The sequence below is a fragment of the Symphalangus syndactylus genome, chromosome 17 (assembly GCF_028878055.3).
Source record: "Symphalangus syndactylus isolate Jambi chromosome 17, NHGRI_mSymSyn1-v2.1_pri, whole genome shotgun sequence".
Classification (NCBI taxonomy): domain Eukaryota; kingdom Metazoa; phylum Chordata; class Mammalia; order Primates; family Hylobatidae; genus Symphalangus; species Symphalangus syndactylus.
Genome location: NC_072439.2, coordinates 23,434,086 through 23,450,297, shown reverse-complemented (window position 1 = coordinate 23,450,297; position 16,212 = coordinate 23,434,086). Strand labels below are relative to the sequence as shown.

The 16,212-nt window shown below is 51.8% G+C and overlaps 1 protein-coding gene across 3 annotated transcripts in view; it reads left to right on the top strand.

Annotated features, from left to right (window-relative positions):
* RYR1 (ryanodine receptor 1) overlaps nt 1-16,212 on the top strand; it is a 157,700-nt gene that overhangs the window by 74,237 nt on the left and 67,251 nt on the right. For 2 of the 3 annotated variants that reach the window (XM_063621117.1, XM_063621118.1), the window contains 12 exons: nt 2,416-2,483; nt 2,580-2,701; nt 3,469-3,518; nt 3,978-4,038; nt 4,151-4,389; nt 6,964-7,045; nt 8,035-8,165; nt 9,305-9,637; nt 11,282-11,522; nt 15,078-15,165; nt 15,267-15,359; nt 15,963-15,977. In XM_063621117.1, the coding sequence (XP_063477187.1) occupies nt 2,416-2,483; nt 2,580-2,701; nt 3,469-3,518; nt 3,978-4,038; nt 4,151-4,389; nt 6,964-7,045; nt 8,035-8,165; nt 9,305-9,637; nt 11,282-11,522; nt 15,078-15,165; nt 15,267-15,359; nt 15,963-15,977 (1,523 nt within the window). The remainder of the gene's footprint in view (nt 1-2,415; nt 2,484-2,579; nt 2,702-3,468; nt 3,519-3,977; nt 4,039-4,150; nt 4,390-6,963; nt 7,046-8,034; nt 8,166-9,304; nt 9,638-11,281; nt 11,523-15,077; nt 15,166-15,266; nt 15,360-15,962; nt 15,978-16,212) is intronic. The other variant, XM_055250597.2, reaches the window with a different exon arrangement.

Here is a 16,212-nt window from a genome sequence, read left to right as displayed (position 1 = left end):
AGGTGATCAGTGTTATGGGAAGAAGAAAACAATAGAGCCAGGTAGAGGGGATTGGGAGTGTGGAGCCAGTTGTAATTTTATTTCATTTCATTTTATTTTTATTTTTTATTTAATTTATTTATTTTTGAGACGGAGGTTTGCTCTTGTTGCCCAGGCTGGAGTGCAGTGGCACGGTTTCGGCTCACTGCAACCTCTGCTTTCCGGTTTCAAGCGATTCTCCTGCCTCGGCCTCCTGAGTAGCAGGGACCACAGGCACAGGCGCCACCACACCCAGCTAATTTTTTGTATTTTTTAGTAGAGACGGGGTTTCACCATGTTGGCCAGGATGGTCTCGATCTCTTGCCCTCGTGATCTGCCCGCCTCAGCCTCCCAAAGTGCTGGGATTAAAGGTGTGAGCCACCGTGCCCGGCTTGCCAGTTGTAATTTTAAATAGAGTGTTCCAGAAAGACTTTGATGAGAATGTGATATCTGGGGCAAGCCATGAAGGAGGTAAGAGAGGAGCTGTGTGGACCACTGGGGGACATCTGTTCCTTGAAGGCAAAGGAACAGCGAGTGCAAAGGCCCTGAGAGGTCCCTGGTGTGAGTGTCAGGATGCCCTGTAGCTGAAGCAGAGTCATCGAGGGGGACAGTGAGATAAACGAGGTCACAGAGGTGACTGGGGCAGATCATGCAGGGCTTTGCAAGCTGTGATGAGGACTTTGACCTTTACCTGCAGTGAGATGGAGTTGGGGGTTGGGGGCTGAGCCGAGGAGGGACGTGATCCATGATTGTGGTGTTCACAGGGTCCCTGTGGCTTGACTGGGATGGGGACAGGAGCCGAAAAGGGTGAGAACTGGGCAGATTTCTGGATCTATTTTGAAGGCTGAGGCTATTGGGGTGCCCCTAATGCCTCTTATAGGCCACTAAGAATTACAGCTAGGCCCTACAATCGCCTCCGGTTTCCGCTAGAGAACCCCCAGCATTCCCCTTGAGAGCTACCCTCAGGAGCCCCCAGATTCCCTCCAGGTGAGTGGCAGAGCAGGATTCGCTGTCACATCTCACCTCAAAGCCTGCCTGCTGAGCTTCAGTGCTGCACATCCTCTTGACAATTCCCTTCCCTCTCTAGACCTCAGTTTCCTCACCTGTGATATGGGCATATGTTCACCGTAACTAGCCATGGTTCTGTCACTGGGTGACCTGGGGTTAGTTACTTCACTTGAGTTTCCTCATCTGAAAAATGGGGGCTGGGAACCAACTGCACAGACCTCCAAGTTGTAAGGGGACTGTGTGAGGATGACATGTCTCACAGTGCCAAGGACATAGCAAGTGTTTAATAATTGGAGCCAGTATTATTATTATTATTATTATTATTATTATTATTTTGAGACGGAGTCTTGCTCTGTCACCCAGGCTGGAGTGTAGTGGCACGATCTTGGCTCACTGCAAGCTCCGCCTCCCAGGTTCACACCATTCTTCTGCCTCAGCCTCCCGAGTAGCTGGGACTACAGGCACCCGCCACCACGCCCAGCTAATTTTTTGTGTTTGTATTTTTAGTAGAGATGGGGTTTCACCATGTTGGCCAGGATGGTCTCGATCTCCTGACCTTGTGATCCACCTGCCTCAGCCTCCCAAAGTGCTGGGATTACAGGTGTGAGCCACCGCGCCTGGCCCAGTATTATTACTTTAATAGTATCAGTTATGACTATCACCATTATTATTGTTTGAAATTTATTTCCATTTTAAAATTAACTCTAATTTTTTATATTGACTTCTTGTTTCATTTGGTTCATTCATTCATTTATTGCAGATTAACTCAGTGCCATGTGTATTCAAGTTCAGAATGAAAAACACTTATGGTGGGTGAGGAAGGGCATGTTCCATGACCTTAACCCATTCTAGTTTGTTTTCCCCATTGTCAGCTTCAGAAAGGGTTTACTGTCAGCTTCAGAAAGGGCTTGATAAAGGAGTTGTCAGCTTCAAGAAGGGCTTGATCAAGAAGTTGGGGGAAAGAACTTTGGGAGGTTGAGGCAGGTGGATCACCTGAGGTCAGAAGTTTGAGACCAGCCTGGACAACATGGTGAAACCTTGGCTGTACTAAAAATACAAAAATTAGCTGGGTGTGTGGGAGCGTGTCTATAATCCCAGCTACTTGGAAGGCTGAGTCAGGAGAATCACTTGAACTCAGGAGGCAGAGAGTGCAGTGAGCCGAGATCGTGCCATTGCACTCCAGTCTGGGCGACAAGAAAAAAAAAAAGGAGTTGGGGGAATCAGATGAAAGGTAGGAGAAAGGTTTATCTCAAAGCCAACACAAATGACTTCATACCAATACTTTATCCCCCATCATTTCCCAACTCTGCTCCCAGCATCCTTCCCATCAGACCACCCTGGGTTCCCCAGCCTTGAACCCACTGTGAACCCTATTTGCCCTCCCTACAGAGGCTGTGGTCAGCAGTGGGCGAGTGGAAAAGTCCCCACATGAACAGGAGATTAAATTCTTTGCCAAGGTGAGAGGTGGGCTTAGAAGCTGGAGGGGACCGGGGACTCATAGGCTCTCCCCACCCCTCACTGGACGCTTTATCTCCCTCCCCCGCCATCTCCAGATCCTGCTCCCTTTGATCAACCAGTACTTCACCAACCACTGCCTCTATTTCTTGTCCACTCCGGCTAAAGTGCTGGGCAGTGGCGGCCACGCCTCCAACAAGGAGAAGGAAATGATCACCAGGTGGGCTGCCTGTGACCCTAGACCCAGCCCCCTGACCTCACAGGACTGTAATCGTTTGCCCATGGAGGCTCTGTCCTGGGTGCTGGGTGTTGGGTACTGACCGTCTCCTGCAAAGGCGATTGAAGGGTAACCAGCCATCCTAGTGTACCCGGGACTGAAGGGTTTCCCAGGATGTGGGACTCTCAGGCAACTTGGGACAAATCGATCACCCTGTCCAGGAAGGCCAACTCAAGGCCGGGCGTGGTGGCTCACGCCTGTAATTCCAACACTTTGGGAAGCTGAGGTGGGAAGATCACTTGAAGCCAGGGGTTTGAGGCCAGCCTGGGCAACATACTGAGACCCCATTTCTACAAAAAATACAAAAATTAGCCGGGCTTGGTGGCGCATGCCTGTAGTCCCAGCTACTAAGGAGGCTGAAGCGGGAGGATCGCTTGAACCCAGGAGCTGGAGGCCACAGGGAGCTGGGATCGCGCCACTGCACTCCAGCCTGGGTGACAGCAAGACCCTGTCTCAAAAAAAATAAAGAATAATAAGAAAGGCCGACTCGCCCCTCACCTCCCCAGCATCCCAGTTACTGCCTGTGACTTTCCAGCTTGCCCATCTGTCTGTCCCTTCCCATCCCTCCTGTCTCCATCATTCAGCCCCATCCTGGTTCCTCTCCTTGTCTTCTCTGTCCCTGTCTCCTCTAATTGGGTCACGCTGTCCTCGTCTCCTTGGCCTCCTCACTCGCTGTTTCTCCTGCCTTCTGTCCCTTTCTCTTTCTTCAGCCTCTTCTGCAAACTTGCTGCCCTTGTCCGCCACCGAGTCTCTCTCTTTGGTAAGTGGCTCTGCACCTTCGTCTTCCTCCCTAATCTCTCTCTTCCCCACCCTGAGGAAATAGCTCCCAGCTTCTGCCTTAATTTGAACAACCTTTGTTGTGTTCTTCCTCTGGACTCAGAGACATGGACGAGGTATCTTGGGGGCAGGGCAGTGACTGAGACGCCCTGGGCCTGCCCTCATGGAGCTCCCAGGCCAGTGGGAGAGACAGACCCATCTCCAGACAAGGACAGCCCAGTGGGGTCAGGGCTGGGCAGGAGGAAGGCCAGGAGAGTGGTCAGGCTGGGAAGGAGGGAAGTTTGGAGGTGCTGTAGGAGTCCGGGGGGGTGGGGGTGCAGTAGCATTCCAACTTAGCCTGCAGGTAGCCTCAGGAAGAGAGGGGTTGGGGTGGATGTAGAGGGAGGCACTGTCCTCTGTCCTCTTAGCCATGGCATCCCCCCGGCCCATCTTCCTCTCCCAGGGACGGACGCCCCGGCTGTGGTCAACTGTCTTCACATCCTGGCCCGCTCCCTGGATGCCAGGTAAGGCCATGGGCAGTGGCGCCCACTCCCACCATCTTCGGGCCCCCACCCCAACCCCTGGTCTCCTAGACTCTCCGATTCCAGAGCTGGTGTTGCCCCACTGCCCTTCTAGGACAGTGATGAAGTCAGGCCCTGAGATCGTGAAGGCTGGCCTCCGCTCCTTCTTCGAGAGTGCCTCGGAGGACATCGAGAAGATGGTGGAGAACCTGCGGCTGGGCAAGGTGTCGCAGGCGCGCACCCAGGTGAAAGGCGTGGGCCAGAACCTCACCTACACCACCGTGGCGCTGCTGCCGGTCCTCACCACCCTCTTCCAGCACATCGCCCAGCACCAGTTCGGAGACGACGTCATCCGTAAGGGCGCCTGACCCAAGGGCAGGTTGCGGGGAGTCAGTGTGGCCAACACCACCCATCCGGGTGCCTGTGAGAGTCCCTGAGTGTTTGAGTGTGTGGATTTCTTGCTGTAAGCAAAGCATGCAGTCAGTACCTTGGCAGGTGGCAAATGAGTTAATGAGGACGTGAACTCAGCAGCTCTAACAAAAGACCCTAAGTGGACTGGCACAGCGACTCACGCCTGTAATCCCAGCACATTGGGAGGCTGAGACAGGAGGACCGCTTGAGCTCAGGAGTTCAAGACCAGCCTGGGCAACATAGCGAGACCCTGTCTCTACTAAAAAAAAAAAAAAAAAAAAATTAAAGATTAGCCAGGCATGGAGGCACATGCCTGTAATCCCAGCTACTGGGGAGGCTGATGAGGGAGAATCACTTGAGTCCAAGAGTTGGAGGCTGCAGTGAGCTATGATCATACCACTGCACTCCAGCCTGGACAGCAGAGCAAAATTCTGTGTCTAAAATAAAGAAAGAATAAAATAGGGTCCTTGATGTTAAAAAAGAGAGTCTATTGATAAAGCTTAGGAAAAGTAGCACTTGGCCAAGCGCAGTGTCTCACGCCTGTAATCCCAGCACTTTGGGAGGCCAAGGCGGACAGATCACCTGAGCTCAGGAGTTCAAGACCAGCCTGGCCAACATAATGAAACCTTGTCTCTACTAAAATACAAAAATTAGCCGGGCATGGTGGTGGTCGCCTATAATCCCAGTTACTTGGGAGGCTGAGGCAGGAGAATTGCTTGAACCCAGGAGGCGAAGGTTGCAGTGTGCCGAGATCGTGCCATTGCACGCCAGCCTGGGCAACAGAGCGAGACTCCATCTCAAAAGAAAAGAAAAGAGAAAAGAAAAGAAAAGTAGCAGTTGGTGGCCAGCCACAGTGACTCACACCTGTAATTGCAGCACTTTGGGAGGCCAGGGTAGGAAGATCTCTTGAGCCCAGGATTTCGAGACCAACCTGGGCAACACAGCAAAACCCCATCTTAAAAAAAGAAGAAAAGAAAAGTAGCACCTGGATAGGGTTCTTCTCCCATCCAACTTTGTATTTTGAAATTTTCAAAACATACAGAAAGGTGGAAAGAAGAAAATTGCTGGCTGGGCATGGTGGCTCACACCTGTAGTCCCAGCTACTCAGGAGGCTGAGGCGCAAGAACTGCTTGAATCTGGGAGGTGGAGGTTGCAGTGAGCTGAGATTGCACCACTGCACTCCAGCTTGGGCGACAGAGCAAGACTCCATCTCAAAAAAAGAAAAAAAAAAGAAAATTATTAACAATTTGCCCAGTGTGCTTACCCTTCACTGTATGGTTGAAAGTATTTACAGTTTTTTTGTTGAACTTTTGGGTGTAAGTTGCACACACCAGGGTAACCTCATCCCTTAATGTTCATCAGCTGGCTTTCCTAGAATAGAAACCTTCTCTTGTGTAACCACCATATCATTATCACACCTAACCTAGCCATATTTAAATTTCCCTCATTACCCACAAAATGTCTTTGATTTTTAAAAAAAAAAAATTCAGAATCCAGTCAAGTTTCTCCTGCTGCATTTGGTGGTTGTGTCTCTGTAGCGTCTTTAAAATCTAGAATAGCCCCGCCCTCTTTTTGCCTCATGATGAGCTTCTTAACTTGGCCTTCCGGAGGGCATGTGGTTAACCTAAAATTGGTCTGGGCGCAGTGGCTCGCACCTGTAATCCCAGCACTTTGGGAGGCCAAGGTGGGCAAATCACTTGAGACCAGGAGTTTGAGATCAGCCTGGGCAACATACTGAGACCCCATATCTAAAAAATTTTTTTTTAAATTTTTATTTATTTTATTTTTATTTTTTGAGACAGAGTCTCGCTCTGTCACCCAGGCTGGAGTGCAGTGGCACAATCTCGGCTCACTGCAACCTCTGCCTCCTGGGTTCAAGCGATTCTCCTGCCTCAGCCTCCCGAGTAGCTGAGATTACAGGCATTCACCACCACACTCACATAATTTTTGTATTTTTAGTAGAGACGGGGTTTCACCATGTTGCCCAGGCTGGTCTCGAACTCCTGACCTCAGGTGATCCGCCCACCTCAGCCTCCAAAGTGCTGGGATTACAGGCGTGAGCCGCTGTGCCAACCCTAAAAATATATACATTTTAAATAAAATGAAAAAGATAGCCTAAAATTGCAGCAGTATTGCAGGTCTGTTTGCATTTTTCTGGAGGAAGTACCCCTCACTTTCATTATAGAGGGCCATGAGTCCTCTCCACGGAAGAAACAACATCTAGCCTTTATTGAGTGCCTACTGTGTGCCCCGTTCTAGTGGCTTTCCAAGTAGTAACTCATTTGATACAACCACCCCGTGAGGAAGGTACTGTAACTAATCCCATGTTATAGGTAGGGAAGCTGAGGCTGAGAGAGTTGGTAACTTGCTCAAGTCACAAGACTCGTACATGGAAGGCTGGCCGTACAGCTGCTTGCTCTTCCCCACTGCATGGGCCGATTTGGAGACAAGGGAGGTGGAGTGGGGAGGGCTTGTCTTGTGGGCGCATCCCGCAGCCTCGCCCCCTGTCTCCCTCAGTGGACGACGTCCAGGTCTCTTGCTACCGAACGCTGTGCAGTATCTACTCCCTGGGAACCACCAAGAACACTTATGTGGAAAAGTAAGGAGAGAGAGCCATCGTTTGGGACTGGGTGGGGCTGGAGGTAGCAGGGGAAGAAGATGGGGTGGGTGAAAAGCAGGGTAAATGTTAAGAATTTTCCCGCTCACGGCGGCAGCCGCAGTTCCCCACGGCGGCCGCGTGAGGGCGCTCAGGGACAGGTCAGCCACGGAGGTAGAGCCGCCAGGTCTGGGGCCGTGAAGCAGGCGGGCCTCGCTGGGGAAGACGGGGAGGCGCAGGCCACGGGGTGCAGCCCCTGCACACAGGAGCCACGCAACACTGGGATCCCTGGGGAGGGCCCCTGGCAGTGGCCACGTGACCGCTTCTGAGCTGAGATTACTGATACAGCAAGAGCGGGGCCGAGGCTGTTTCCACCAGCTCTGAAGTTATTCAGATTTCAAGTGACACCAGCGGTGCGCGGTGTCTCACACCTGTGAGCACTTTGGGAGGCTGAGGCAGGAGGATCATTTGAGCTCAGGAGTTTGAGACCAGCCTGGGCAACATAGTGAGACTCCATCTCTACAAAAAAAATTTTTTTTAATTAGCCTGGTGTGGAGTGGTGTGGTGGCGCTGGTGCCTGTAAATCCAGCTACTCCTAAGGCTGAGATGGGGGGATCGCTTGAGCTCAGGAATTTGAGACCAGCCTGAGCAGCATAGTGAGACTCCATCTCTACAAAAACGACTTTTTTTTTAAACTAGCTAGGCATGGTATGGTGTGTGCCTGTAATCCCAGCGACTCAGAAGGCTGAGGTGGGAGGATCACTTGAGCCCAGAAATTTGAGGTTGCAGTGAGCCGAGATCAGGCCACTGCACTGCAGCCTGAGTGACAGAGCAAGACCCTGTCTTAAAAAACAAAATAAGTGGCACACATGGATGAATGGCAGCTCTGTCCCAAAGGGTTCTGGGAGGAGCCGTTTCTATGGAGATGGGGCTGGGACCCAGGACCCCAAAGAGGGGGACACGTGGCAGCTAAACGCAGCCCCCTCTTCCAGGCTTCGGCCAGCCCTCGGGGAGTGCTTGGCCCGTCTGGCAGCAGCCATGCCGGTGGCGTTCCTGGAGCCGCAGCTGAACGAGTACAATGCCTTCTCCGTGTACACCACCAAGTCTCCCCGGGAGCGGGCCAGTAAGCTGTGTGGGGCGGGAGCAGTGCTGGGAGTCCGGATCTCCCCAGCACAGGGCCTTGGGGAGAGCCTAATTTGGGGGTAGTGTGGCTGGGCTGGGCTGTGAGCGGCTGAGGATTCCCCAGGTTGAGAGTGCCGCACATTCAGGAACCCCAGAGTTTATGGTTTGGGGGCATTTCAAGGCCGTTACATGGGGAGAATTAGGAGATTAATTTGATTTTTAAAAACAGAATCTATTGATAAAAGTTAAGAAAAGTAGCACTTGGTGGCCAGGCGCAGTGGGTCACGCCTGTAATCCCAGCACTTTGGGAGGCCAAGGTAGGAGGATTGCTTGAGTCCAGGAGTTCAAGACCAACCTGGGCAACATAGCAAAACCCCATCCATGGAATTTGGAGCTATGGAATTTATTTTAGTGATGGTGACATTTGAGGGCATCATCAAGCTTGGAGACATAGGGTGAGGGGTATTTGAGCGTGAGAGGATTGAGGGAAGGCATGGGTTCATTCATTCAGCAAATATGTATTGAGCAGTTACTATGTATGAGGTGCTGTCCTAGTCACCTGAGGTTCAGCAGTGAACAGATAAAACAGACAAAAATCCCCTGAGTTCTGGGTTCAGAGGCTAGAATGAGGCGTGGACCTGGGGGGAATATATGCTCCAAGGCAGGAAGCTTGTCTTCTTGGTCAGCTGTGCTCCCAGAATGGCACCTGGCCCACAGTCAGCAAATGAGCAAGTGATAGGTTGTCTGTTTCAAGGGACTGAACCAGGTGTGGGATTCAGAGAGACAAGGTGGGGAAGACAGGGTGGGGTTGGAAAAGGTCTCTTTTGGAGTATGCTGTATAGCAGGGGTGAGGGGAATGGGTTCGGGATGTGGGAGATTTTAGGAGGGAAGGTTTCTAGGGGTGAGATTTTAGGGAGCAGACAGGCTCAGGGGTGTGAAGTGTTTGTGGGGCCACTGAGTTTCAATGTGAGGGTTGGGAGAGGTAGTTGGGTTGGAGGGTGAGATGGGACGAATAGGGTTTGGGAGACTGTTTTAGGGGGGTGGCAATTCAATGGTGTCTGATGTATTGCGGGGGAGGCCAGGGCACTGAGGTCTGGGGGTGATGGCTTGACATTCCCTGCCCCCGTCCTTGTACCCCAGTCCTGGGGCTCCCCAACAGCGTGGAGGAGATGTGTCCCGACATCCCGGTGCTGGAGCGGCTCATGGCAGACATCGGGGGGCTGGCCGAGTCAGGGGCCCGCTACACAGAGATGCCGCACGTCATCGAGATCACGCTGCCCATGCTATGCAGCTACCTGCCCCGATGGTGGGAGCGCGGGCCCGAGGCACCCCCTCCCGCCCTGCCCGCCGGCGCCCCCCCACCCTGCACAGCTGTCACCTCTGACCACCTCAACTCCCTGCTGGGGAATATCCTGAGAATCATCGTCAACAACCTGGGCATTGACGAGGCCTCCTGGATGAAGCGGCTGGCTGGTGGGTTGGGGGCACTGGGCCTCTGAGGGGTGGGTCAGCGGCCTGGGCTCCCTTGGCCAGATGGTCTGAAAGGGACACCCATGGTCCCCTCGGAGTTAGGAGGAGTCAGAGTGTAGGTTTTTTCAGCGTCAAAATGCCAGGGGTCAGCTGGGCACAGTGGCTCACAACTGTAACACCAACACTTTAGGAGACCAAGGTGGGAAGATTAGTTGAGGCCAGCCATGTGAGACCAGCCTAGGTAACATAACACGACCCCATCTCTTTAAAAAAAAAAAACAAACAAACAAACAAAAAAAAAAAACTTTTTTTAATTAGCCAGGTGTGGTGGCACATACAGTTATAGTCCCAGCTACTTGGGAGGCTGAGGCAGAAGGATCTCTTGAGCCCGGGAGTTGGAGGCAGCAGTGAGCTGTGATTATACCACTGCACTCCAGCCTGGGTGACAGAGTGAGATACTCTCTCAAAACAAACAAAAGGAAAGAAAGAGACAGAAAGAAAAGAAAAAGAAAGGAAGAAAGGAAGAAAGAAAGAAAGACAGGAAGGAAGGAAAGAAGGAAAAGAAAAAGGGAGGGAGGGAGAGAGGGAAAAAAAGGGAAGGAAAGAAGGAAGGAAAGAAGGAATGAAGGAAGGAAGAAAGAAAGAAAGGAAGAAAGAAAGAAATGGGTCCTCAAAGCGTTAGGTTTCCTGATTCAGAAGTTTCATGTCAGGGCCAGGCACAATGGCTCATGCCTGTAATCCCAGCACTTTGAGAGGCCGAGGTAGGTGGATCACTTGAGACCAGGAGTTCAAGACTAGCCTGGGCAACATGGTGAAACCTTGTCTCTATTATTTAAAAAAAAAAAAAAAAAAGTTTTGTGTAAGGAAGCAGGTTGTAGATCAGGGTGAAGCTAGAAATCAGGAGCTGGGATCAAAGGCCAGGGTCAGGGGCCAGAGGCTGGGGTAAGAAGCCCACTCACGACCTTGGGGTCATAGCCAGAAATCACATAGTGAGGTAAGAGTCTGGGTATGGGCCAGGTCAGAGGTTAAAGATTGGGGTCAGGGGTCATGCTAGTTAAGGGTGAGGTAACAGGCAGGTGCAGTGGCTCACGCCTGTAATCCCAGCACTTTGGGAGGCCGAGGTGGGTGGATCTCCTGAGGTCAGGAGTTCGAGACCAGCCTGGCTAACATGGTGAAACCCCTTCTCTACTAAAAAATACAAAAGTTAGCTGGGTGTGGTGGCAGATGCCTGTAATCCCAGCTACTCAGGGGGCTGAGGCAGGAGAATCGCTTGAACTCGGGAGGTGGAGGTTGCAGTGAGCCGAGATTGCACCATCGCACTCCAGCCTGGGCGACAAGAGCAAAACTCTGTCTCAAAAAAAAAAAAAAAAAAAAAAGTGAGGTAACAGGTGAAGCTTCAGTTGTTGGGGGTCAGAGGTCAGAGATTCGTGCCAGGCTGGGGTCACAGGATAGGGACTGGGTCTTAGGTTCAGGTTTGGGGCTATGGCTGGGATCAGTGTTCGGGGACTATATCCAAGGTTAGGGTCAGGCTGGGGTCAAATGGCAGTTGCTAGGTTGGAGGTGCCTTTCGGGAGTCGGGCTGGAAACGGAGGTTGGGGCCTGTGTCAGAGGCCGGAGGTGGCATCGGAGCCCCCCGCACCCCTGCAGTGTTCGCACAGCCCATCGTGAGCCGTGCGCGGCCGGAGCTCCTGCAGTCCCACTTCATCCCCACCATCGGGCGGCTGCGCAAGAGGGCAGGGAAGGTGGTGTCCGAGGAGGAGCAGCTGCGCCTGGAGGCCAAGGCCGAGGCCCAGGAGGGCGAGCTGCTGGTGCGGGACGAGTTCTCTGTGCTCTGCCGGGACCTGTATGCTCTGTATCCGCTGCTCATCCGCTACGTGGACAACAACAGGTCAGCAGCGCCCCGCCGTCCCCATGCCCTCCGCCCCGACCTCCCACGTCTTCCAGCCCCATCTGATCTCCGCCTCCTGACTGACTAGAAACTTCTTCCAATGCTCTGGCCCCACCAACCTTCTGACTCTTCCTCCTGGTTTCTTCTGGCTTTGAGCACATTGGCCCAACGACACGCAGCCCACTTGTTTCTTTTTGTTTTTGGTTTTTGGGTTTTTTTTGTTGTTGTTGTTGTTTTGTTTTTTTTGAGACAGAGCCTCCCTTCATTGCCCAGGCTGGAATGCAGTGGTGTGATCTCAGCTCACTGCAACCTCCACCTCCCGGGTTCAAGTGATTCTCCTGCCTCAGCCTCCCCAGCAGCTAGGATTACAGGTGCCTGCCAACACGCCTGGCTAAGTTTTGTATTTTTAGTAGAGACAGATTTTCACCATGTTGGCCAGGCTGGTCTTGAACTCTTGACCTCATGATCTGCCTGCCTCAGCCTCCCAAAGTGCTGGGATTACAGCTGTGAGCCAACGCACCTGGCCAGTGTGATTTTTTTTTTAATCATTTTCCTAATGCTGGACATTTAGATTGTGTCGATTTCTTTGTCATTATGCACAACAATGTAAGGAACAGTTTGCTTTTTTTTTTTTTTTAATTGAGACAGGGTCTTCCTCTGTTGCCCAGGCTGGAGTGCTATGGCATGATCATGGCTTACTGCAGCCTCGGTTCCCGGGCTCAAGCGATCCTCTGCTTCTGCCCCCAGTAGCTGGGATTATAGGTTCACACCAACATGCTCGGCTAATTCTTGTATTTTTATGAGGTCTCACTATGTTGCCCAGGTTGGTCTGGAATTCCTGGGGTCAAGTGATCCTCCCACCTCAGCCTCCCAAAGTGTTGGGATTACAGAAGTGAGCCACCACACTTAGCTGCTTTTTTTTTTTTTTTTTTTTTTAACATAACAGTACACCATGAAAGACATATAGGCCAGGTATGGTGGCTCACGCTTGTAATCCCAGCACTTCGGGAGGCCGAGGCTGGCGGATCACCTGAGGTCAGGCGCTTGAGACCAGCCTGGCCAACATGGCGAAACCCTGTCTCTATTATGAATACGAAAATTATCCAGGCATAGTGACGCGGGCTTGTAATCCCAGCTACTCCAGAGGCTGAGGCAGGAGAATCAGCTGAGCCTGGGAGGCGGAGGTTGCACTGAGCTGAGATCGTGTCACTGCATTCCAGCCTAGGAACAGAGCGAGGCTCCACCTCAAAAAAAAAAAACCAAGACATATAGATTCACCTCTTTTGTCTTGGTGGTCGTGTGACATTCTCTGCTGTTGGATATAGTTCAATTTTTAAATCAGTAAATATGAACAAATTGTGGTTTATTCATACAACAGAAGACTCTATGGCAGTGGGAGTGAACAAGTTGTTTCTACGCACGATGTGATTGGCTTTCACAAATATTAGGTGGAATGAAAGAAGCCAGAAAACCAAGAAATAAACTACATATTATACCATCTCTTTAATGTTCATGAGCAGATAATAAGTTTGGGGCCGGGTGCAGTGGCTTACAACTGTAATCCCAGCACTTTGAGAGACTGAGGCAGGAGGATCACTTGAACTCAGGAATTTTGAGACCAGCCTAGGCAACATGGCTAGACCCTGTCTCTACAAAAAAAGAAAACGAATACAAAAATTAGCCAGGCATGGTGACACACACCTGTAGTCCTGGCCTCAGGCTGGGACTGGGAGGCTGAGGTGGGAGGATCATTTGAACCCAGGAGGTCAAAGCTGCAGTGAACTATGATCACATCGCTGCACTCCAACCTGGGCAACAGAGATAGACCCTGTCTCAATAAGTTTTTTTTTTTTTTTTAATACAAGTAAATGAATAAAATAAAATATGTGAACCTACTTAGAATTCTGACCCTGTCTCAAAAAAAAGAAATTTTATGCTGGGTGCAGTGGCTCATGCCTGTAATCCCAGCACTTTGGGTGGCCAAAGAGAGTGGAACACTTGAGCTCAGAAGTTTGAGACCAGCCTGGGCAACATGGAAAAGCCCTGTCTCTACTAAAAATACAAAAATTAGCCGGGCGTGGTGGCACATACCTGTAGTCCCAGCTAAGTACTCCTGAGTGGGAGGCTGAGGCAGGAGAATGACGTGAACCCGGGAGGCGGAGGTTGCAGTGAGCTGAGATCGCACCACTGCACTCCAGCCTGGGCGACAGAGTGAGACCCTGTCTCAAAAAAGAAAAAAAGAAATTTTTTTTTTTTTTTGAGATGGAGTCTCACTCTGTCGCCCAGGCTGGAGTGCAGTGGTGCGATCTCTGCTCACTGCAAGCTCCACCTCCCGGGTTCATGTCATTCTCCTGCCTCAGCCTCCTGAGTAGCTGGGACCACAGGCACCTGCCACCACACCCGGCTAATTTTTTTGTATTTTTTGGTAGAGACGAGGTTTCACCGTGTTAGCCAGGATGGTCTCGATCTCCTGACCTCGTGATCCGCCTGCCTCGGCCTCCCAAGTGCTGGGATTACAGGCATGAGCCACTGCGCCCGGCTGAAAGAAATTTTTTTAAAAAGTTTTTAGCCTATAAGTTAGAATAAGGATGATTTTTCAGGAGGAGGAAGGGGGAGTGGCTGGGAAGGGCCATGATAGTACTTCCAGGGACCAGAAATGTCCTATTTCTTGACTTCGGTGGTGGCTACACAAGTGTGTTCACTTTGTGATAATTCACCAGGTTGATACTTCTTAATATGTAGGTTATATAATACATATGTATGTATCATGTGTGTGTATGTATTGCGTGTATGTATTATATTTATGTATTTCGATGAAAAGGTTAGACAAAGAGAAAGTATTTTAAAAAAGGAATAGTCAGGCCAGGGAAGGTGGCTCACACCTGTAATCCCAGCACTTTGAGAGGTCAGGGAAAGAGGATCTCTCAAGCCCAGGAGTTCAAGACCAGCCTGGACAACCTAGGGAGACCCTCTTGCTACAAAAAATAAAATAAAAAATTAGCCAGGCATGGGCATGGTGACGTGCACCTGTAGTCCCAGCTACTCAGGGAGGCTGAAGTGGGAGGATCACTTAAGCCTGGGAGGTCGAGGTTGCAGTGAGTGGAGATCGCATCACTGTACTCCAGCCTGACAGATCGAGACCCTATCTCAGAAAGAGAGAGAGAGAGAATGGATCGTTAAAAATTTTTATATGTTAGGCTGGGCACAGTGGCTCACACCTGTAATCCCAGCACTTTGGGAGGCCAAGGTGGGTGGATCACCTAAGGTCAGGAGTTCAAGACCAGCCTGGCCAACATGGTGAAACCCTGTCTCTACTAAAAATACAAAAATTAGCCGGGTGTGGTGTCCGGCACCTGTAGTCCCAGCTACTCGGGAGGCTGAGACAGAGAAAAAAAATTTTTTTAATGTTCATCTGAATGGCCAGATGACCCTAGAAACCCCATCCCTCTGACTGGATGTCTCCTGGTCCCCATCTCCTCCTCTAAGATCTCTCTCTGGGCAGCCCCCTCCCTGGGATCCCCACCCCCTTCCTCACCTCCCCTCCACTGACCCCAGGGCGCAGTGGCTGACGGAGCCGAATCCCAGCGCGGAGGAGCTGTTCAGGATGGTGGGCGAGATCTTCATCTACTGGTCCAAGTCCCACGTGAGTGCCCACCCCGACCGCCCTCCCCACAACCAGAGGAGCCGCAGCCCACAGGCGCCTGCCTTCACCTGTCCGGTCTCCAACACTGCTTCCCCCACCAGAACTTCAAGCGCGAGGAGCAGAACTTTGTGGTCCAGAACGAGATCAACAACATGTCCTTCCTGACTGCTGACAACAAGAGCAAAATGGCTAAGGTTGGGGCTTGGTTCTGGGAGGAGCACTTGGCAGACAGGGCGGGAGCACCCTCTAGGGCTTCCTACCTGGCCTGTCCTCACCCAGCCAGCCCGCCCTGGGCGCATTCCCCGCAGCCCTCAGAGCAGCCCCTCTTACCTCCTCTCCCTCTCCCTTCCTCCCCAGCTCCTTCCTCCTCCTATATCTTCTCCCTCCTCCCATCTCCCTCCTCCTCTCCATCTCCCTTTTCTCTCATCCCTGTCTCCTTCCTCCTCCTGTATCTTCTCCCTCCTCCCATCTCCCTCCTCTCCATTTTCCTCTTCTCCAAGCCTCTCCTCCCATCTCCCTCCTCCTCCTCCTCCCCATTTTCCCCCTCTTCCATTTCTTTCTTCCTCTCCCCATTACCCCATCTCCTGCTTTCCTTCCCATCCTTCTCAGAACTGCCCTCCTCAGGTCCCAGAGAATGACCCCCCCCACCCCAAGCCAAGGCCTGGAAATGCCTAGCTAGAGAATGCATGGCGGGTGGGGCAGAGGAGGTGGGGTGCTGGCAACTTGGAGTTGGGCCTGGGCTTCTCTGCGGGGCTGGGGTAACCCTTCTTGTCTCTGTCTGCGGTCCGGTGAAGCAGGCGGGAGATATACAGGTCAGCCCCACATCTGGGACCTTCCGCATGTCTCTTGGCTAATGCCCTCTTCCCCCAGCCTCTGCACCCCCCGGCCCCGAGAAAAACCCCTGCTTCTGTTCCCCACCCCTGTCCTCCCCTCCCAGCCCCCACCCATTCTCCTTCCTTTCCCTTCCCTCCCCACCACCCCCATCTGTTCCCATCCCAACCCTCAGCTTTTGGCAATTTGACTTCTTTTCTTTTTCTTCTTTTCTTT